The following is a 22,753-nucleotide window of genomic DNA, read 5'->3' on the forward strand; positions in this document are numbered from 1 at the left end:
TTTACATTGTAAATTGGATTCATTGTTACTTTGCTTTCAAGCCACTTGTAACCCATCGAATGAAATTTATTGTCATGTACAAGATTGGAGATCGGTTCAACAGCTACGGTCGTTATTGATTCTATATTTATATCTCTCAAGATACAAAACACTTTTAATTGTAAAACATTCAACCAAATTGTAACCAACAAAGAGCGTCTTCAATTTATTACGCGACGCAAATCAAAACAATTGGACGCCGATGTCGTATTACAAATTGTAAAGCCTTTATTTCCAAAATCGGGGCTGTGGATTGATTAAACAATTCAATGGCTATAATTAGTTATTTGACAATTGAAACAGCGATGTGACTTTGTTTTGACATGAGATAAATGAAGATTGGAAGCACGCGACTGTAAATCAATACATTTTAATAGTAAAATCGGTTAATGAAAAATGGTTTCAAATAATTGAACAAGGTAAGATTTGTCATAAATTTTATTTACGCGCAATGTGATTACTGATAAATATAAAAATGCATAATTATTACATCATCATTATCATATGAGCCACTAACTGTCCATTTCTGAACATAAGCCTCCCCCTATTGAGTTGCTTTGCCAGTAGTTGCCACGCTTGGCAGACCGGTTGACAACCGCAGTTAGGTTTTTAGTGAAGTTTTAAGAGGAACACTGCTGTCCATTTCTCGATAATTAAGTTCCCTTGGTTTGCCTCTCACGACAATTACAGGACAGGACATTGAAGATCCCAATTCTTAGCATAAGTTCATAATAACTTGACATAAACTGTTCCTGTCATGGAGATCCATTGATCATATAGCATACGTACGTATTAATAAAATCTATTAATTTGATTAGGCGTTGAGTTAAAGATTAGAACATGAGTTCTAAATTCGAACAATCCTTCCTTATTTGAAACTCTGGTAATAAACTGTACATTACTGTAGACAACCTTTCATTAGGTACATATGTAACATGTAACCAACCTTTGCAAACGTTCTAGTCAGTTTATTTGTTAGTAAAACTAGATAGTGGTACAATTCTTAGGGCGGTTTAATTTGACTCCCGATTCACAATTACAGGCAGTCAGTCCCTTTCAGAGTACAGTGTCAAAGCTCGGCAAACCCGCCCGTCTACTACTCCAGCCAATTTGTAACACAGAGAGATGACAAAACGAAACACGCAATCCAAAGGCGCTCCCGTATACAAACTGGCATAAGACTGCTCGTTAACTGAGTAATGAAAAAGGTACTCCGAGAGATTAGGTGCAACATCGCAGTACGGGGATGTCGACTCAAATTTGTCAGTTTTGTCCTCCCCGAAAGCTAATGTATTCGCAAACTTCCACAAAGCCGACTCATCGGGTCTCTCGAAGGAAAAACGGGGTTGTTTCCATTAGGAAACAACTTTGGAATTCGGCAATGGATTATTTAGGCACAAGGTGACACAGAGGACGGGCGGAGATTACACGATGGATTCACCTAATTATTTAGCTGAATCGGTAAATAGATTAGAGCGTGAGGTGAATTTGCCGAGCGCGATTAATTATATGGCGATGTGCAAATAGTTCCGTAATCTAGACTTTATTTGTAGTGTCACTAAATTCATATAAAGCGGACGAGGTGATATTAGTTAATTTTTTTTTTTGTGCAACTTAGAATGGCGAACAAGCTGATGGCCCACCTGATGGAAAGAAGTAACCGTCGCCTATAGACCATGTACATAACAGAGTATCTTGTTTATCCCATGATACCCTCCATGCCATTCCTGAGGACTCAGCTCTTGTTTCTCTGTACCCTGTAAATTCACTGCCATATCCCACCCTTCAAACTGAAACACAGCCATGGTTTACCATTAGAGTAGTCAAAGGCATTTGTCGATAGTAACTTCTGTGGTAAATAATACTTGACTCGCTCACATTTTGCAGATCGTATTAAAATTCGATATGGTTAGGGGCGATTTGACAGTTATTACTCTATTTATTATTATTATATTATATTTATATAATTATTTAGTTTGTTATTTTTAACACACCATTAACAAAATATCTCAAATAAAAAACCTAATATGAAAAGCTGTATTTTGGTACATTTGAAAGATTATTAAAGTCCAATAACTTAGGTCTTAAACAAACAAAAAGTTTCTTATAAAAGTTCATTGACTATAAAATAAGGCATCGCTACCGAAAACTGAGGCTCTATTCCTTATTACTGTATTCTTAGAACCTTGGTAATAAGGGTTTCTTTTTATTTCTCAAGTCCGCTGCTGATTTTCACCACCGGACAACACGTTCAACACCAACTGGACGAGTGGCGGTCTTCCACCGTTTTTCAAGGCACTTTCTTCTGCGCACAACCATTCTTTGGAATCAACTTCCAGCAGCAGTATTTCCGAACCGATACGACAACATAACCTTCAAGAAAAGAGTATATTCCTTTTTAAAAGGCCGGCAGCACATCTGCCATGCCGCTGGTGTTGTGGGTGATGATGGGCGGCGGTAGTCACTTACCATCAGGTGAGGCAAATGCTCGTTTGCCCCCTGTGTTGTAAAAAAAAAGTTGGTTTTTAAAAAACAATAACCCCAATATTATGACTTGAATATAATCGGTTGAATGAATCTGCCTCATTTTTAATTCGTGTTGAAATAACTTCTCTGCACTGGCATATGGCCAAGTGCTATTCGAAATATACAGAGGGTGGCTTTGTAAAAACTTCATTTGAATGAATTATATATCTCACTTGTTTCTACCGCCAGAAAATTATGTTTGCATAGCTGCTCCAGTGTGCAGGTTCGGATATATTAGAAACAGTGCTGAATACTACGTCACAAGATATCTCATCATCATCATATCAACCTTTACTTTCTACTGCTAAACATGAGCCTCTCTCTTGGGAGGTTTTGTCAGTAGTTGCCACGTTTAGCAGGCGGATTAGCAACCGCAGTTAGGGTTTTAGTAGGTGAAAAAGGCAAGGTAACCCCGCCTGCGCTATCGGTATACACTGGCGGTGTACCAGTTAGAGGTGATAGGTGAGCCCATCGTGACGATTGCAACGATAAATTAGTCATGGTAGTTTCCAGGGGGAACAGCGTAGAGATCGACCTGATAGGGTATATTGATAACAATGGGGACTAACCTCCTCATTACTAACAATCCCTTCAGACCCCGCAGTTAGAGATTGGAGATATTTTAAAGAGAACGCTGCTGTCCATCCCTCGGTCTCCCTTAGTCAATACGATAAAAAACTACCGACTAAACCGTCTTTCAAAAAAAACGTTCACGCTCACTTTTTTACTTTATCCGAGCAGTAAGTGCTTTATGTTATTCTTAATATCGTGTATAATATAGTATATGTCATATATGTGTAAGTATATTTGTTATTCATATATATTTATTCGTATATATATGTAATTTTAGTATGTATGTATATCAATAATTAGTAGTACCGCATTCGAGTATTCTGACACTTCCCTATGGTTGAGTGGGAGAGAATGCTTTTAGCATTAAGTCCGCCATGTACACATATTTGTACTAATGAATAAATAAATAAATAAATACCCGCAGGAAAGAAAAGGCTGGCTAATAAATTCAGTTATTTATTTATTTATTCACTTTATGTTGCACAACTTAAAAAACAAATAAATATAAACAAATAAAAATAAAAATAAATATTTATACTCTGTTATGTCCATGGTACAGCTCATGTCTATAGACGACGGTTACCACTTTCCATCGAGTGGACCGTCAGCTTGTTTGCCATTCTAAGTTGCATAAAAAAATCTGAGACAGATAAATACTCTTTATTGTTTTTTTTAAATAAGCACTAAATTGTTTTAATGTGATCGTTAACTTTCGCCTTAAAGACGAAACGAAATTTCTTTCATAAAAATAATATAGAGTTACATTATTGGAATCATTCAAGGTACGGTATTGAGGCGTATCAAATTGAGTTCGTCTGAGCTTTTTAACTCCAATATTATTAGGCGACGTGTGTAAAGTTTGCTTGCGATAAATAATTTAATCTTTCCACACCGAGACGCGTGAGATGGAACATATCAATCTTATGCAACGAATCGTTTATACTCTTTATTCCGAAGTAGAGTTCCTTTTATAACATTTTGTTGGCCTGTAGTCGCTAAAACATTTATTGTTTTATTTTAATATGTATTATGTGGTTGGTGTTACGTAAATAGTTATGGACTTACATATTCTCATGAATACAGTTTAATAAAAATCAAAAATAAAATGAACTTCCAATTGCTGGATTAATTTCATATTTATGTCATGACAAATGTACTAACTTTTTTTTAGTTTTTTTTTTTTTAATAATATTGTGTTAATATCAATTGCGTTAATTTTGTATTCAGTGTGCGTGCTTTTTTTTTTGGTTTTGGTTATAGTTTTTTATTTATTTATTTATTGTTCAATGTATTGAATCTCCCATTCGAAAAATGAGTATTGGCGATCAGAACGCATGCTTACGTTAAAAAATTAATCGTCGTTAAAAAGTCAATCGTTAAAATCTAAATCTCACTGGAGGTGTGCATATATAGCAGCAGCTGAGGCGGCTCCTGTTACCAGTAAAATGAATTGTTTAATTTTTTATTATTTATTGTTGTTTTTTTTTTTAACTATTATTGTTGGTATTAAAGACTTTATCTATCTATCTAATTGTGAAATCGAATTAATACTATATATAATAAATAATAAACACTTGCCATGTTATTTATTATTATTACTTTTAATGTAAATGACATAAATAAATACAACATGGCGTCTGTTACTGCTGTATTCGAAAGTTATCTGTACGTATAACGTATCTTGTTTAAAACGTCATTGAATGTCACAGGTCATTTTAAGTGCACACCCCGCTCGCGTGGTTGTTCCACCGTGATGACCTCTCCGTTATTTGTAACATATTGGATTCCTATGAAGTTTGCCGACTTTATTAATATCGGCGAGAAGTTCCCTGAACGTAAAGAATATTTGTGTTTTATCAGACGCGGCCGACTCGCTCGTTACGATGAAACGGAGCTCTTTCAACTTTGATCTTTGATCGTGGCTTATTTTATCGTAATTTGTGAATCGTTTAAAGATTTTTCATTCAATTGGTGGATATTGTTACTTCTCGGTCACGGCTTTCGGTCGTTTGTCTGTACGGAATAAAGCCTAATTGATTGGCATTTTTCGAAGTTTTCGTTTTTCTCAAGAAATATCGAATAATACTCGTAAGTTTAAAAATAAAAAAAAATCTATATTTAACGGCCCTATTGTCCTGATATAGAATAGACCGCTCCTTCCTTTCCTCTTGACGTCGGAAGAGGCGATTAGGGGAGGGCGAGGGATGGGCAGCAGCGTCCCTCTTAAAACATCTCCAAAGCTTAACTGCGGTTCTCGATTTGCCTGCCAAGCGTGGCCATTACTGACAAAACCCCTCTAGGGGGAGGGTTACGTCCAGCAGTGGATAGATTTATTTATTTATTTATAAAAGACACACCAACAATATGCTCACAATAATTAAGCAGACAATATACAATGTTATTAGTAAGTAAAAGAGAAAATCTACTATTCAAAAATGCTTAAATTTAAGTTTGAACAAAAAAATCTTACTCCTCACTGATAAATAGATAAAAGTTACTATGACGATGATGAATATAATGAATTTTGATTACCAAAACTATGGTGTCACAGGAACTGCTAGTGTTATATGTACGTCATATTACCTTATGTGCCCGTTCGCACCATAAGAATCCCATAATGTAACATAAACACGTCATGATTTACAACCTCCAATAAACTTAAACAGATTTACAGATTGCCAAAAAGCTGATAAAAGCGGTTCCATGTATTTGTTTGGTTTACGACGCGAGCGCCCCTGGCGGCTTTGCGCCGTCAACATTTGATATGTGGCTTGCAATAAAATAGTTGCTAACGTCACACTTAGTGATTTATGTATCTTGACAAAAATGTATTATCGCAAGTTTAATTAGAATGAGAGAGTTGTTGTGCAAAATCGTACTTTTGTCTCACTCGTTTCTGCTACCAACATCTGTATTTGTATGATTATATTTCGATTTAAAAGCATAAGATATTGTAGTAAAATTATTTGCTACAGTAACGTTATGCTCTAATCTTGATTATATAGGTAGAGCATCGAGTCTCAAAAACGGGTCAACATTTGTCAAATTAGCTGAAACGTTTTTTGGCAGTGTTCTATATACATACGCACGTATATCTTGACGTATCTATATTCAATTATTTAATACAAAAAAATGAGTTTGTACGCACTAAAAACATGCAAAAATTATAAAGTTAAAATAAATATAGAAGTTATAAAGCAAATACTCATAACTATTTGTCACGCAAAATTGTATGAAAAATGTTGACCCGCTTTTTGACTCGAAGCATTTGAATGGAAACACTCTCTCTGTATAATTTAAGACTCTATCTAAGATACAAAAGAATCTGCAAACATAAATAAATATATACATAAAGTGCAATTTGATGGTGCACTATTATCGGTTGGTCAACGGCGGAATAGACAGTCCGGCAACTCTGTCGTTGTTCTTTGTACGCACCCCAACACTGCATGCGATTGCGTGCACGTCGATTACTATCGGCACCGTCTGTTCACACCTGTACTGCTCAGTTTGCTCCCACTTGTCTAGCTATTTCTCTGCTCAATTCTCTGATTGCTCAGCAGCTGGATATTAATATATTTAATGACAAAATAGATATATTTTTTAAATGTTGTTTAAAATTTTTAAATTTGTAATAAACATATGGCTCACTACACGTTTTGCGATACTGTAATTGTAGTGAGTAATTTATAAATAAATAAATAAAGAATCATATAAATTTGACACAAAGAAACCAATTACATGATGATTATTATAACGTAATCTTAAAACCTAATTCAATTCGTTAAATTAAGTTAAAAAACTACCTTTTGATCAGCTTCTGCTGATCTCCATTTTACAATTAGTATCATATATTTCTTTTTACACCAATCACTCGATTTAACAAATATATCCAACGAAACGGTATTAATAATAACTATAAATGTAATAAAAATTTAAAAAAACCTCTGACACAAACAAACTGATAAAAAGAGCTAACCCTCAGAGAACCTCAAGATAACCCTCAGACACCTGAACAGATTTTCATAAATTTTAGAAAAGATCCATCTCGATCTCGTCAGCTATTTAGTAAATAAAAATTCATTCGTTAATTCATAGACATACAAGATACAGACAAGTCAAACTTATAACACCTCTCTTGTTGCGTCGTAGGTTAAAAAAACGTCTATTGAACAACTTTGGAAAAAACCCTTTATAGAATTCTCACGACGTTCCCTACACTTTCCTAATTGAGTTGTTGGTCTGACTCCCTACCGAGTGAACTATATCGCTCTTTAGTTTCAGTGTACCTTTTTATGGGTGGTTAAATCTATTGTTTTATAGAAATAACATTTTCATTCGGAAAGATTTTAATTTTATGAACATTAATTTCTTCATAGTTAACGTCATGACGTTTACTATTAAACTACCAACATTTTCAGCTCCCAGTGGTTTTAAGTTCATATCTGACAACACCAAAAACTTAGTGTGTCATGTTAAATTTTCTATAGAGTCTGTAGCGAAGAAAACACCATTATCCAACCAAATTAATATAAAAAAATGCATGTATGCTTATCCACTGATTCGTTATATTGTAATATCAGTGAAACATAAATAAGTTCATTCCAATAGTATTATTTTGTTTACTTTAGATTTTTTTTTAGCATCGTCTTCCTATCCTTTCTCTATGTCATTTGTTGTTAACACAATGGATTTTTCTCGTCCATTCATCTTTACTTTTAGTCATTCCAGTAAACACTGGAATGACTACCCTTTTTGACCATAAATATTGATTTCTTTGCATAAAATATCTGAACCAAGTTATCTCCGAATTATCTTTCGACGAAATACCATTGATATTTCCAGAACGATGAAACTTACATCACTGAAATTCTGTATATAAGTTTGATTGATTTAAATATCCAAAAAGAAAGAGTTATCAAGGAATTTTACGAGAACTGGAGGATATACTAATATTGTTTGTGATCGTAATTCGATTAAAATAGCCCAACCACGATATCTTACAATATTCACTAATTATTATTTTCCAATGAATATTATTTATCACACATTGTTTTTGTTTCAGATTGTCTTCATCTCCAACTTTATCGGGAACCAAAAGACCGCTACAAAAAAGGACAGACGAAGGCCTCTCTTTCACTCCAACACTTCCTTGGTTTCGAATCTGGCTTCACTTTAGACAAAGAATCAAATACTATTGCCATTATCTGTCAAGATGTGACAGTAGTTTTAGCTTTTGAAACCAGAGAGAGGCTGATTGCCTGGCAGGTTAAAGTTGGGGGCCAGTTGGGATCCTCGAAGGAGTTTTTAGTAATGATCGGTAGTGGAGGATCGAGGAAGTTACCTGCTGGACCAGCACGACTACATCTACAAGGGAGAAGATTTGCATTGACGAGTGGAGTTCCACCACGTCTTTTAGGGTTATGGGAGCTGGCACACTTGAGGTACGTTTTATATAGGATACAATTAGTAATCATTAGATTTATTTAAAAGAAATAATAGAACCTACTAGTGAGACTGACGTTATTTTTTTCTATTTAATATGGTACATCTAGCTATAAAGTTAGCAAGAAAGCTCAAAATTTTTTGACTTTAGGAGAAATGTTCAATTTTCCTCACAGAACACTCGCTTAAAAGGATCCCAATGACTACGATTTCATACTGTATGTAAATTAACACCGTAGATGACAATTTTAACATTAAATATACTTATATTGTATTATATCAAATGTACGTTTACATTTGATGATAAATTCATTCAAATTTCCTACTAATTAACACGACTCGCTTCCTATAAAACATTTCTAATAATTATTATCCTTATGTGTTCTTAAATTTATTAAATAAAATTTGGTGTATATTTAATCCCAGATTAACTCAGAATTAACTATTTATTCTAATTCACACAACTAAGCCAAAGTAACTAGTGGTTAAATAATACGTTACTCTGAAATTATTCAATGTCATTTTTATTTCTTACGTTGAATGATTGATTAGAAAGGTTTAAAAACTTGAAGATCGTTTAAAATTCAACAGTCCAAAATTGTAAAGGTGAAAGGTAATATTAAAATGGATAATTCGCGGTGAATATGAAATGCAATCAGCTACCAGGGTCTTTGAGTAGAATAAAAACGTATATTCGCCGTTGTAAAACGGGATGCAGTGAACGACTATAAAGGCGAACAATAAAACCCGATCATTTCACGGGTCGTCCATAAACGTCCAATCTGTCTGTGGATGTTTTATATTTTGGTAGGTATTTGCAGCTATGAGAAAATTGGCGGAAATAATAGTTGAATAGCAATGAGTTATATTATAAAATGTATGAACTAGATGTGTATACGCGACATGTCTTGATATATTTATATATATAGATATAGATATATATATATATATATATATATATATATAGATATACATTCTAACTTATTAAATTTGAACTATTTCTACATTATTAGCTAGTGAGCCAAAATATTGCAAGTAATAGAGATTGTACATTTTCAAATTTAAAAAACTTAACATAGAACAGTATATGTTTTATTATAAGATTGCTCAAAATAATAACAAAATATATGTTCGTTTAAACTAAATCACACTCACAAGTGTACCTTAATAAGCAAGTAGTAAAATATATGCAAAGCATGCAGTAGTACAAGTTATGAAGTTTTTACAGTAATGCAAGTTGTAGCTTTTAACTGTAAATGAATTAGCTACATCGCAAATGTTTAAATGTGGTTTTCTCATGACGAGTGTTTAATTTGAAAATATGCTAAACATACTCGTAAAGCTAGTTGGTTCTACATTAGCAACAAATTTAAATTTAGTTAAATTTTCTGACATGTTTACCAGACTAGACTACATTTTTATATTGTTCACATATTCTATTTGTTCTACAGGCGCTATGGTGTAGTGGAAGGAAGATTTTGTTTTGAAGGTGGTTCCCACTGTGGTAAAGGGGAAGGCCTCCATATGCTTATTACCGACCAGGCTCAAGATATAACAGACTCGTTCGACATGGCTGCTCAAGGAAATTTTTCTTTACAACGCAATGCTACTTCTAGAAAAGGTACGGATTGAAAATTATTTTGAATTTATTATTATTCATATATTTTAAAAATTTATATGTATTTATTACATGAATTATTTATTTTTAGGTACTGAAAAAGTGAAATCACGTCCTAATACTCGGCTTTCTGACCTAAACACCATTGATCAATCAATACCTGATACATCAAGTGGTTTGTATGAAGAGAACTTCTTTGGAGAAGACTGTGGCGGTGTTTCACCATATTGGCCTTCTGACGAGAGACGAGGCTACGATGATAATGATATAGAAATTAATCCTAAACCATTATGGGGTGGTGCTGATCATGTAACTTTAGAACGGTGTACAAACTGTCTTACAAAGCTCGGTGCTATATCTCGTTCGTCAACTGTCGCTCTTACACCTGGAACCCATTTTAATCCTGCCTGGACTATGGAAGCGGTCCCTGAAAGTAGTTCAGACAATTCATCAAACAGTACAGAATATTTAACCCCAAAAGCTATCAAAAAAACATTAGAACCATGTCAGTGTAATGAAAAACCTCCACAAAGACCACCGAAGCCGTCACATTTGGACCACAAGAATCCTACAGCACCAGCACCATCACCATTGCGGAATTGTTCCTGTTCTAAAAGTGATAATGTTTATACAAATAACCCTAAAGTGGGCCCTTATGAAAATTATGATGTCCCTAAAACTACCCACACTGAAGTTAGTATAATATTATAAACATTTATTTATTTTATGATCAGTCTCGTACATAACAAATATATTAATATTGAGCGACTAAAATATATTTTATTATTTCAGGTGGACAAAGTCGAGTATTACGATACACCAAAAAGAATACAACAAGTTTTGGCTGATGATCTTTTTCAAGTTGCTAGCAATCCTAGTCCTGGCTCTTTAGTACTAAAGAAAAATTGTGGTTGTATTTTAAAAATTGGTTCAAGAAAAAAACCCGTAGTAGTAGAATGCGATGAAAATATTCAACCTGTGGAGTGTCCATGTCAAAAAGTAACGAACTGGGCAAACAATTTAATAAGTCTTCCTTATTGTAAAAGAAATACTAACAGTGTAATAAATACAGAAATATTAAACAGTCAAAAGTCTGATGAGATGGCATTATACGCCACTGTAGACGTTTCCCGGAAAACTAATAGACAAAGTGGCTCAATTGTAGAACAAGATCATAAACATTCTAATGTTGAAGAAAACTACACAAATTATCAAAACATAGAACCTAAAGAAGAAAAGGAATTTGAAGGTTCATATGCGAATTATGAAAATCTTGAATTTGCCTTGTCGCTAGAGTATTATGAAAACGCAAAAGATTTACTGAAGAAAGCTGGAGTGACGCAGACGGAATTAGATGCACTGAGTGCAAATATAGATATTGCCACAAACGTTATGCCTAAAAAGTCACGGCTTTGTTCTAAATGTGGCCATTCACAAACAGGTTTACATAAAACACAAGAGGGCCTTAAAACTAAAACGGATGAATATTTGCTCATGGAACCATCGTCAGATATAAAACGTGATAACTGTAACCGAGTTCTTGGACTTAATCCAGGATATACACCAATGTTACCAAATCCTAATTGGTCACAAAGTTTAAAACATCCTTTACACAAAATTAATCGCGTTGAAATAGAAAAATCTTTAAGTATACCCACATTAAATGGCAGTTGCAGTAGATCGAGTAATCAAAGTATGGTAGGTAATAATAATAAAGAAGCTATGCAAAAACGATCGAGTTCAGTAGATTCAGCCAGGCTTCTAGAAGATTTGAAAGAACTGGACAGTAGTATTGGCAGCCACGCGACTTCTTCGTCATTAGAAACACTGAGAAATTTGGCAGTTGAAAATAGAAGATCATCATCTCCTTGCGATAATGATCGGGAATGTTATGAATGTTGCAAATCATCTGGTTCGGAAAATAAAACTTCAGAAGAAGGTAGTACAAAAGAAATACCACATTTGAGAAATAAGCTTATGGACAATGCACAAATAAAAAGGTCATCTAGCGTTCCCTGCAAATCGGGTGGCAACAGAGATTCTTCGAGTTCAAACGACTCAGGAGTTTCTAGTTGTTCTTTAAAACATGGTGGAGGGGAATTTAACGAATTTGAAATGCCTTTAACTTCTGGTCAATCCAGATATCATTATATGATGCATAAAAGAATGAGAGGTAGTTTATCAGGATGTGTTCATTCGTCTTTACCACGAAAGTCAAAGTCATCAGATCCATTGAGGGACATGTCCATGCAGCTACACAAAACAAATGTACCAGCCAAATCCTCATCTGCTGAAGCTGAAGTTCCTGTACTGCCACCAAAACAATTAAAAGGTAAGTATAGTACACAATTCAGTCTTTGATATTAGTCTTACCAACCAATTATCAACCTGTTTCAAAACTTACTCAAATCGGTTGTTTTTTATGTTTGTTGCATCATAACGCTGTCGGTCATAAATTGACTTCTAAAATTACTTTTCATCTAAATGGAACTGAAATGAACTTTCAGATAAATTCCTTGGAAATTTTATCAAAATCAGTTCAATAGTTTAGTTTTTAAACTAAAATGTAAGGTTTTGCCTGAATTGATGTACTTTTTTATTTTGTTGAATAAAAACTTAAATTCTTCACTCAAGAAAATTCTGAAAATCAAATCGTCTTATTCAAATAGACTTGTTTACAAGCACTTTTACATCGTCCGTTTTTTAAATCTACTGCAGGATTCGGAAAGTTGTTATCTGGTGATAAGAGCCCGCAAGAAACTCAACAGTTATTCTTTTAAATCTCTGTTAACATTGTGTGTATTTATTTAAATGTACTATGTGTAAAATTATATGATCATTAAAAAGCCCGCGCATAATCGGAGATTCAAGATTGTTACTTGTAATATATTTAATGGTATATATCTTCTTCATTATTGTTCTTATATTTTATTTGCTTATTATTAATAATAACTATATGTGTGCTTGCAGGCGTAGTGGATACACACAGTACATCGAGTGGAACGTCCGATATGTCGGACTATATAGAAACACTGTCTATGACGTCGTCCCACTCCTCGTCTGATACTCCCACTGGCATAAGGTATGACCATAGATCTATTTTTATTTTTTTTTTATAATTTTCTTTTAATTTTACATGAATACATTTATGAATGAATACATAGACACCGACTGTGTTTTAATTTTATTAGGCAAATACAAAAAAATCTATATTTTTAACAGTAATATTTCTAATAGTATAATTATACAAAAATGTGAAGATATTTTAATATTTATTACTCAATTAAAAATCTATAATAATCAGATAGAATTAAATTCAGTACATAGACTATATTGAAGAACCTGCAACCTTCCTGCTAGTTGCAGTTTAAAATAATTTCATCAAAGACAAGAATATAACACAGAAGAACGTCGTTAATTTTCTCGTACAAATATATAAAATATTAAATTATATAAAATATATAAATTATTATATATATAAAATGAGATATCTATAATAAATGCATCTTATAGACAACATAGTATAACGTAACTGAAAGGATATTTTAATGGAAGAACAACCTGATTAATTTACGTGTAGGATAAGTGAGGTACTAGTCGAGAAAGCTCGACTAGTTTCCTGACTACAGTCTGAATGCACGCATTGGCATTGCGGGCCATGGCGCGCAGTAAGACACGTACTTGCATCACAGCCGTTCATAATTATGTAGGTTCTCGAATGGTCCCAAAACTAGTCGAGCTTTCTGGACTACAATACATGTAAGTTAATCCGGTTGTTCTTATATTATATTGTGTATTTAGAAAACCTTAAAAATATATTTCAAAAATGATTTCAGACTGAGTCGTCAACCCACTAGTACACTGCGGCCACGGTCAGGCAAGGAATATCACAATCTGGACCCAATCCTGACCTCTATGTATAAGAGTGGAAAAGAACTGGCTAATTACACAAACTTACCTTAATTTTAAGATTGTTAATTTCATTAAGAGTTTTTAGATTTGTATCAAAGAGTTCTCATGTATACCTAAGTACAGTTTATTGACTCGAGTTACTTCAGATTCCGTTTTTCATTTTTTTAGCAAACATAAAAAGGATAATTAAAAACTGAGCAAAAATAATGAGGGGAAAAAGATTGTCATTTTGAGTACATGATACAAAATTGTATTCAGTTATGTATTGTAAATTAATTATATATCTAGTTTTAGTTATTATAACTGAAATAAGAAACGTCTGAATGAAATATGATTAGCATATATTAAGTTATGTAGAGAGACTATGTACCTAATGGGAATGGGATAAAATGTGATTATAATTAGAGATAAGTACACTAAAGTTAAAAAAAAAAACAAGTAAGTTTTTTACTTTATTAATGAAATAAATTAATTTGTATATGTTTAATTTATTACCAATTATTTAACAGTGACATGTTGATAATTTACTGATTTTTGTAATTTTTTTTATGTAGATTAATTATAACAAGAAGGTTTTTTCCCTCATGAAAGTCTAAAGTCATCCCAACTCTTGTTTAATGTAAGAATGACAAAAATAAATTAATTTCCAATTTTTAAATCAACAACAATGGAATCTTAATAGAAACGCCATCGCACCGTCAATAGAAAGAGAATAGATTGCATTAATTATAATTGAGTACGTAATCTTTTTAAAGGTAAAAAGATCAAACAATTACTGGCATTAAAGAAAAGATAATGATACCTACTCGTAATTTTAAAGATCATTTAAGAATTTAAACATTACTATTTTAAATCACTTAATATATTATATATTTGAAATTGCATTATACTGAGCGCCCAGATAAAAGTTCTCAATTCAGAAGAAAATAATAACATTTTTTTATGCAACTTAAAATGACAAACAAATTGACGGTCCACCTGATGGAAAGTGGTAACCGTCGCCTATAGACATGAGCAGTACCATGGGTATAACAGAGAATACTGTTTCTCGCATGATACCCCCATGCGTTGCCATTCCTGAGGACTCAGGTGTTATTGCTCTATACCCTGTAAATTCACTGCTATATCCCACCCTTTAAACCGAAACACAGTCATGCAAACACAACTGTTTCACGGTAGAAACACGAATGGTATAGAGCTCAAGCAACCGACTTTTGTACAAAGTCTCCCTCTGGTTATTACATGTAGCCTAAATATACATATACGATTTTTAAATGAAAATATATATTTTTTCTCAAACATGCTTGGTAATGTGAGCATTATTTTGACAATCTTCTTCGAGATAAATCAAAATTGCCGTACTGGCTAGATACATGCGTGCAGCGGCCGGCAAAAGTTGTATGAAAATCCATATCGGTCGTGTTTTGCGGCCAGATAAATTACTATGTAAGCTCATATCTGTCCTGTAATTTAAAAATGGAATGACCTTTTACTTCGAAACATGGCTACCAAGGAGGTAACTAATAAAAGGTTTTGTTTAAATTTCGAACTGGCTTGCAAATAGAAAGCTGTTTATTGAAAAAAAAAAACCAAAGGAACATTAAGGCGTGTGAAAAAATATTATTGTTCGTTATTCGTCATTGAACTTAAAAAGTAAGAAGTGTTTTTGATTTCCTCGCATTGTTTGAGAAAAGTACTATACCAGCCTTGGCCACAACTAGGCATTGATGGACCCACGTATGTATGCCTCGGTTGCGCTTCGGCTCACATTTGCACGTTTGTCCATCAATGCCTCAGTTGCTGGCCGCTGCAGTAATGTACTATATTTTATAAGATCAGCAACATCATTGGTCGTATGGTATTATTGAGGTATTATTATTATTGAAAGACAGGCTTTTTCAGGCAGTAGTGATGTATAGTTCATACTATTATAAAGTTATGTTAATTTAATAATTAATATATATATATATATATATATATATAACAATTTCCTTCCAGACTACAAGACTACATATTATTATGTTATAACAAAAATGTATATAATTTTCTTATTTAACAGTGCCAGTTATATGGTTACCTCATTTTTTATAAGTATTTATAATTTCTGTTTGTATTACAGAAAGACTGAATTTGTAATTTGTTTTCTTTTTATTTATTTAGTGGTAATATTCTAGTCATTATTCTAGTGTTACGTATTTTGTACCATAGTCGAATAGGATTAAAGTAGCAATTAAGTTGACGATGTAAAATTGTACAAACTATTATAATGGACAACGATCACTAATCAGTAATCAATAGGGTTGTAAAAACACGATTTTATACGAACTTTTAATAATCAATAATCACTATCACAGTTGTATAAATAATGTAGTAATCTAACTTGCAGCAATAAGTGAAGAGTTCCCAGGGAATGTGACGGTAGTTTTGTGTAGGTTGTATAAATATGTGATCTCTTTTTTTATTTTTATGTTTCGCGTGACTGTATCTCCTCTTTAGATATATGGCAAACGAATTCAATCGATAAAAATGAAGATGTCATCGTGCGCGTGAGATAGAACGAGATAGCAACATCTGTTGTTGTTTTATTTTTTCCTTATGTGTGAAGCTACGCAAACGTATCTACAGGTAAATTCTTTTGTAAATTCAATTCGGTAATATAGAAGTATGGCAACGTTTGCGTTGTACGTCCATTGTGAAATATAATTTTGAAAAATAGTACTTCTGGTTGATTATACAAAATGTGGAGTTAAATTGCCTTTTAAAACATTTATCTTTCTTTCCTCATATGAATATGGCGTCCTATGGTAGCAAGAGTTTGTTGGCTACTTCGCTGTACACGAAAGCCTAACATTTTTGTTTTTTATGAGTGTACTTTATAAAATATCATGGAGAAATAATAATGTCAAATTATTTAATTTGGTCGAATTTTGACAGTTAAAATGTTTTGCAGTAGTTATAAACGCTTTTAATATTTCGTTATTCTCCTGTAACCAATGTTATATTTTTAATGATTTTATACAAATAATCTCTTTATTTAAAAAAATACTGAATTATACTATCCTGGATGTAAAATAAAAGCCTTCGCAAATGATGGACAAATCATCCATAGATACCGTTAGTGTAAGTCATGTGCTTAAAAAACACATGTTTCTAAGTTTTTATCAAGACTGGACTAGAATAGACCAGAGCTTTTTCCTTGATTTAAGACCTTGAGGTCTTTCCAGACAAACAGAGTTTGTTTTGACAGAAAGAAGTCCCTCATCTGCGTAGGCCGTAATATATTTTACATTGGTCAGACGAAAAAGAATATCCAGGCGCGGGATATTGTGCAATACGTAAGTGGTAACTCGGTGAGGAAACCTGGGGACTTAAAAACCCGCTTTATGCGAATCATGATACTATTTATTTCGTATAAATTCGCCGATAAAGATGTACTGTTTCTTGTTTTCCAACTGGTAGAAGCACAAGGACAGTCTATTCCTTGTTCTCCTACCGTTAGAAGCACGAGAACATATTATGCCTTATTCTTCTACTTACAGAAGCACAAGGGTTTGCTATTCCTCTTACTTCTACTGGTAAAAGTACGAGAATGTTCTATGCCTTATTCTTCTACTTATAGAAGCATGAGGTCATACTATTCCTAGTTCACCTATTTGTAGAAGCACGTGGGCATGTTTCTCGTTTTCCTATCGCTGCGCCCTCAGCTCTATGTTTTTTTTCTATTTATACAACTTAGAATGACAGACAAGCTGACGGCCCACCTGATGGAAAGTGGTAACCGTCGCCTATAGACATGAGCAGTACCATGGACATAACAGAGTATACTGTTTCGCCCATGATACCCCCCATGCGTTGCCATTCCTGAGGACTCAGGTATTATTGCTCTATACCCAGTAAATTTACGCCACATCCCACCCTTCAAACCGAAACACAGCCATGCAAACACAACTGCTTCACGGTTGAAACACGAATAGGACAGAGGTGCTCAAGCAATCGACTTTTGTACAAAGTCTCCCTCTGGTAAAATATCTATTCATTTCGGCGGCTTATACAAAATAAATTGTATTACAATCCACGATAGTAGCTTTTTAATTCCCCTGGTGTATATGTGAAATTATAACCCTAGTAAATTATAAACATATGCTTCTATGCCATCACCATTTATCAATCTTTCATATTTGTTTTATTTCTTTTTTTGTTATTAAAGTTAACACTTGTTTAATTTAATATTTGTTAATATTGTCCAATGCTAGTCTTTATGTGATATATTATTATGTACTAACAAGTATCCTCTCTACCAATCTTATCGAGTGGCGACAGGTATGATGTAATTCAATAAATGAATCTATTGTCTAGTACTCTCGCTAGTGTATACCCGGTACTAATTGTATCATCCTCAAATATAACTATGTATACTTACATTACTTAAATATACAATAAACTTATAGTACTTTGTATACTTGGCTTTCATTGTGACCTCAAATAATCAGTCAATCAATCATTTATTTTCATAAACAGGTATTTTTTTTTACCTAATAAATATTATTATTATTATTAGGTATAGTTATAAGTTAGCGTATAATAAAACTGTAGAGGACGAATGTTCGTACATAGAAAAAAAAATTGCTAAAAACTAAGCCAGGGGGATGTTAAAAGCGAAATAGAATACATTTAGATTTTTTTTCAAATTTCTTCTCTGTCTATTTATCTGTTAGTACGGGCTAATCTCCGAAACTGTTGGACCGATTTAAATGAAATTTTGCATGGTGATACCTTACATTCCCGGTCAATATTTTAGTAACTTTTAATCACGGAAAATTAAAGAGTTCCCGTGGGATAGTTAAAAAATTATAGTAACTTACACACCTAAAGCAGGGAGTAAGATGGACACGCCATTTGTTAATTTTGGTCCAGTATTCCCGGACGTAATAAATAGGTAGGTACTTACATCGATAAACACTAAACAGAAATAACAAATACCATGCGGACAAAGTCGCGGGCAACAGCTAGTTTTGCAATAAATATTTTGTACTTTCAACGCTTACTCTACACAGAAGTGAACCAAAATAATCCGAAATTGACTTAAAAGTAGAAAAGAGTCGAGAGCTTTATTCGTGTTTGTCGCTCTCAAAGTATACGTAGCATTGAGATATCGCCTCGGAGCAGTTGAATATGCACGGTGCATCCTTGCATACATTAGCTGATATCTGCCGTCGCGCTAGGGTCGCCAGCGAGGCTAACGACTGCACGTGTCTCATTCTATTCTGACATTGTTATTGCATTATTGAAATGCAATTCTAAGTGCAATTGGATTAAGGATTAACTAACATTAGAGGCTATTTCATTTGATTGCAATAACAGGAGCTAAACTTTCTTTTTTAACTATTTTCTATACTAATATAATCTTTGAAACTACTAGTTAAATTTGAGAAAATATTTTTTACTTTTGATAGTTCATTTTTTGAGAAAAGCTATTTATTATTACGATACGAGCGCTGACCAAGCTGCTAGAAATAGCAAAATTTCATATAACACCAAAAATTATAGATACTCTGTAAAATCAAAGTTGCCCAACTGGTACGTAGTAGTTTAAAAGACTAAAGTTTATTAAATTCCTAGTTACGAGTAGATATTACGCAAGCATATAAGCAATGAAAAGTTTAATTTACAAACAAGTTATAGTTCACGCTTCATATAGCTCATTTACAATTATTTCAGCCGTCAACTGTCCACTGCTGGACATAAGCTTTCACCATAAGGGGAAGTTTTGTCAACAGTTGCCACGCTTGGCAGGCGGGTTGGCATCCGCAGTTAGGCTTTTAGAGATATTTTAAGAAGGACACTGCTGCCCATCCCTAGCCCTCCCTTAATCGATTCTTACGACACCCAGGGGAAAGAAAGGGGTGGCACATTCTATGCCGGGACCACACGGCGTAAATACCTCTTAACTCTTTCCTATCTGACGGTACAAATTTGTATCGGGTGATTCCCCGTCCATTATTTCGATAATACGATCGCGCATTCCATATTTGACATTAAGGATCCTTTCAAGTACTATTACGCTAGCCAATCACAGTGATTTATTTCAATTTTGCCTATTTACCGCTAGCAAGTGACACTTTCAAGTTTCGACCTGTTTCGGATTTGAGAACTGCAGATTGCTTTTGTTTTAGAAAATATTTAAAAATAGAATAAACGAGGTAAGTCTTATTATTTTATATTAATATATTACATTGTAGTTTTAACTATAAAATTAATATTGTTTTAGTTATAAATTTAAATTTTAGAGCTAAACTAACGATAAAAATGTACCAGGACTTATGAGTACCGTCAGTGACTATGATTTGTTTTTTGTAAATTAGATCGAATATATTATAATATATGTTTATCTTATATTACAGATTTTTATAATGAATATTTCAAAGAATACAGCTTTGATAGAAGATCTTTTTATGGAAGATCTTCCAGACTGTGCCGACACTTCAGATGTGGAATTTTCTGACGAAGAAACCATTCGCGAAGAACGACTACCCTCAACTAGCAATTTTGATGAAAATTCTGAGGCAGCATTAGAAGAATATATGCTGAGCCAAACTAAACCTACTACAGGATATGAGACAGAAGATCCTAGTAGGGAAATAGACCAAGAGCTAATTGTATATTCTATTCCTAACACTATTCCAGATAATTTACCGGCTCAGGAAACTGTTACGTCAACACATGCACAATCCAAAAAAACAAAACATGAGCCTAATCGTAAATGAAAGAAACGTGATGTAGAAACGTATTTACCAGAATATTCTGCAAACACGGGGGTCGTTGACGAATATTTTGCTGAATGCACTACGCCGACTGACATTTTTTTAGTCCTGATTAGTGATGTACTGGATAATATTGTGTATCAAAGTAATTTATATGCAACACAAAGAAATAAATTTCTCAACTTGAATAAAGAAGAACTACTGGCTTTTATCGGAATGAACTTCTATATGGGGTACAACACTCGGCCTTCATGGACAGACCATTATTCATCGGCACCTGATTTGAATAACCCCTTGATTTGTAAAACTATGCCTAGAGATAGGTTTGCAGCAATTTTGAGCCATCTTCATTGCAATGACAACACGCAAATGCCTTCCAATTGCAAAGATAAATTATATAAAATCAGACCTTTCATTGATGCACTGAATAAAAAATTTCAAGAATGTTATTATGGAACTAGAGAATTGAGCGTAGACGAGTCTATGATCAAATTTAAAGGTAGGTCTGTATTGAAACAATATCTCCCTGCGAAACCGATAAAAAGAGGGTATAAACTATGGTGCCTCGCTGACCAACGCGGTTTTATTAAAAACTTTATAATTTATCAAGGAAAAAATGACGAAATAGCTGTAAAATTTGCAGATTATTCACTGGGAGAAAAAGTTGTTCTACAGTTAACCGAAAAAGAATGGGGTAAACAGAAAGTTATTTATTATGATAATTTTTTTACATCTATTGCTTTATTAGAAAAATTGAAAACAGAAGGAACTTATGCCTGTGGAACTAGGTCTAACCGTAAAGGTATTCCCAATAATCTGGTAGCTGACTCTAAACTGAAGCATGGCCAATATGATTACAGATTTTCTAATATGAATATTGCATATTATAAATGGAAGGACAACAAAATTGTACATTTGGCTTCTAATTTTCATGGCAATGATGAAGCTACAGTATCGCGCAAAGAAAAAAATGGGTCTAAATCTACAATCACCTGTCCAAAGGCCATCAAAGACTACAACTCTTACATGGGGGGTGTTGATACAGCAGACAGATTGAGAGCACTATACTGCGCGGACAGGAAGTTCCCAAAATGGTGGCACAGGTTGTTTTGGGGTATTCTAGACATTACATTTGTAAATGCATATATTATTCATGGACTCATAATGGAAAAGACACCTGTAAAAGAATTTAGGAGATCCATTGCGCAAGGGTTGATGTCTATGAAGGACATCAAAGATAACAAGAAGAAAAGATTATCAAAAGACCCTGTGCTTAGTCCTGGGCCATCTAAAAGGCGCAAAACTGGCTTCTCAACGTTGAAAGACGTTCGATTAGGAAACCGCGGTGTACATTGGCCTACGTTTGTGCCAAATAGAGGGCGATGTGAAGTATGCAGCATGAAGAAAGTGCAGTCAAAACCTCACTCAAAATGTTCTCACTGCAATACATTTTTGTGCATAAATGAAAAAAAGAATTGTTTTACAGAATATCACTATGTTAATGTATAATTGCTTTTTAATTTTATTATTAATTCGAGCCAAAAATAAATATCTAATGTTTCTATTTTATCAGTCCTTTTTTTACCTAAAGTTTCTGATGGTACTTATAAGTCTAGGTTACGAAAATAGTATCTAGATATAATAAATAAATCTGAAAAAAATTTACTAGTTTTCTTTACTACCCCTTATTCATACAGAATCACAAAAACATTGTTTTTCATTATTTTTGGTATATTCGCTAGGAAAGGGTTAAAGTAACCCTGCCTGCCAAGCGTAGCAACTACTGGCAAAACCTCTCAAGGGGAAGGCAGTAGACAGTTGACGGTCGATGTGATGATATATCTTTTTTTTGATACAACTTAGAATGGCAAACAAGCTG

General features: G+C 33.6%; 2 protein-coding genes across 2 annotated transcripts in view; both read left to right on the top strand.

The window, feature by feature from the left end:
* Positions 1-14,514, top strand: part of LOC113512745 (uncharacterized) — a 582,714-nt gene extending 568,200 nt beyond the window's left edge. The window contains exons 4-9 of the mRNA XM_052895562.1: positions 8,204-8,582; positions 10,035-10,204; positions 10,293-10,894; positions 10,994-12,533; positions 13,172-13,283; positions 14,038-14,514. Coding sequence (XP_052751522.1) covers positions 8,204-8,582; positions 10,035-10,204; positions 10,293-10,894; positions 10,994-12,533; positions 13,172-13,283; positions 14,038-14,164 — 2,930 coding nt within the window. The 3' untranslated portion in view covers positions 14,165-14,514. The remainder of the gene's footprint in view (positions 1-8,203; positions 8,583-10,034; positions 10,205-10,292; positions 10,895-10,993; positions 12,534-13,171; positions 13,284-14,037) is intronic.
* A 5,557-nt stretch (positions 14,515-20,071) lies between these two features.
* Positions 20,072-22,544, top strand: LOC128200846 (piggyBac transposable element-derived protein 3-like). Its single transcript, XM_052895561.1, has 2 exons — positions 20,072-20,313; positions 20,515-22,544. The coding sequence occupies exon 2, from the start codon at positions 21,091-21,093 to the stop codon at positions 22,381-22,383; it is 1,293 nt and encodes a 430-aa protein (XP_052751521.1). The 5' UTR covers positions 20,072-20,313; positions 20,515-21,090; the 3' UTR covers positions 22,384-22,544.
* The last annotated feature ends 209 nt before the right edge of the window (positions 22,545-22,753 follow it).

The sequence above is a fragment of the Galleria mellonella genome, unplaced genomic scaffold (genome assembly GCF_026898425.1).
Source record: "Galleria mellonella isolate WM207_F2 unplaced genomic scaffold, CSIRO_AGI_GalMel_v1 utg284, whole genome shotgun sequence".
NCBI classification, from domain to species: domain Eukaryota; kingdom Metazoa; phylum Arthropoda; class Insecta; order Lepidoptera; family Pyralidae; genus Galleria; species Galleria mellonella.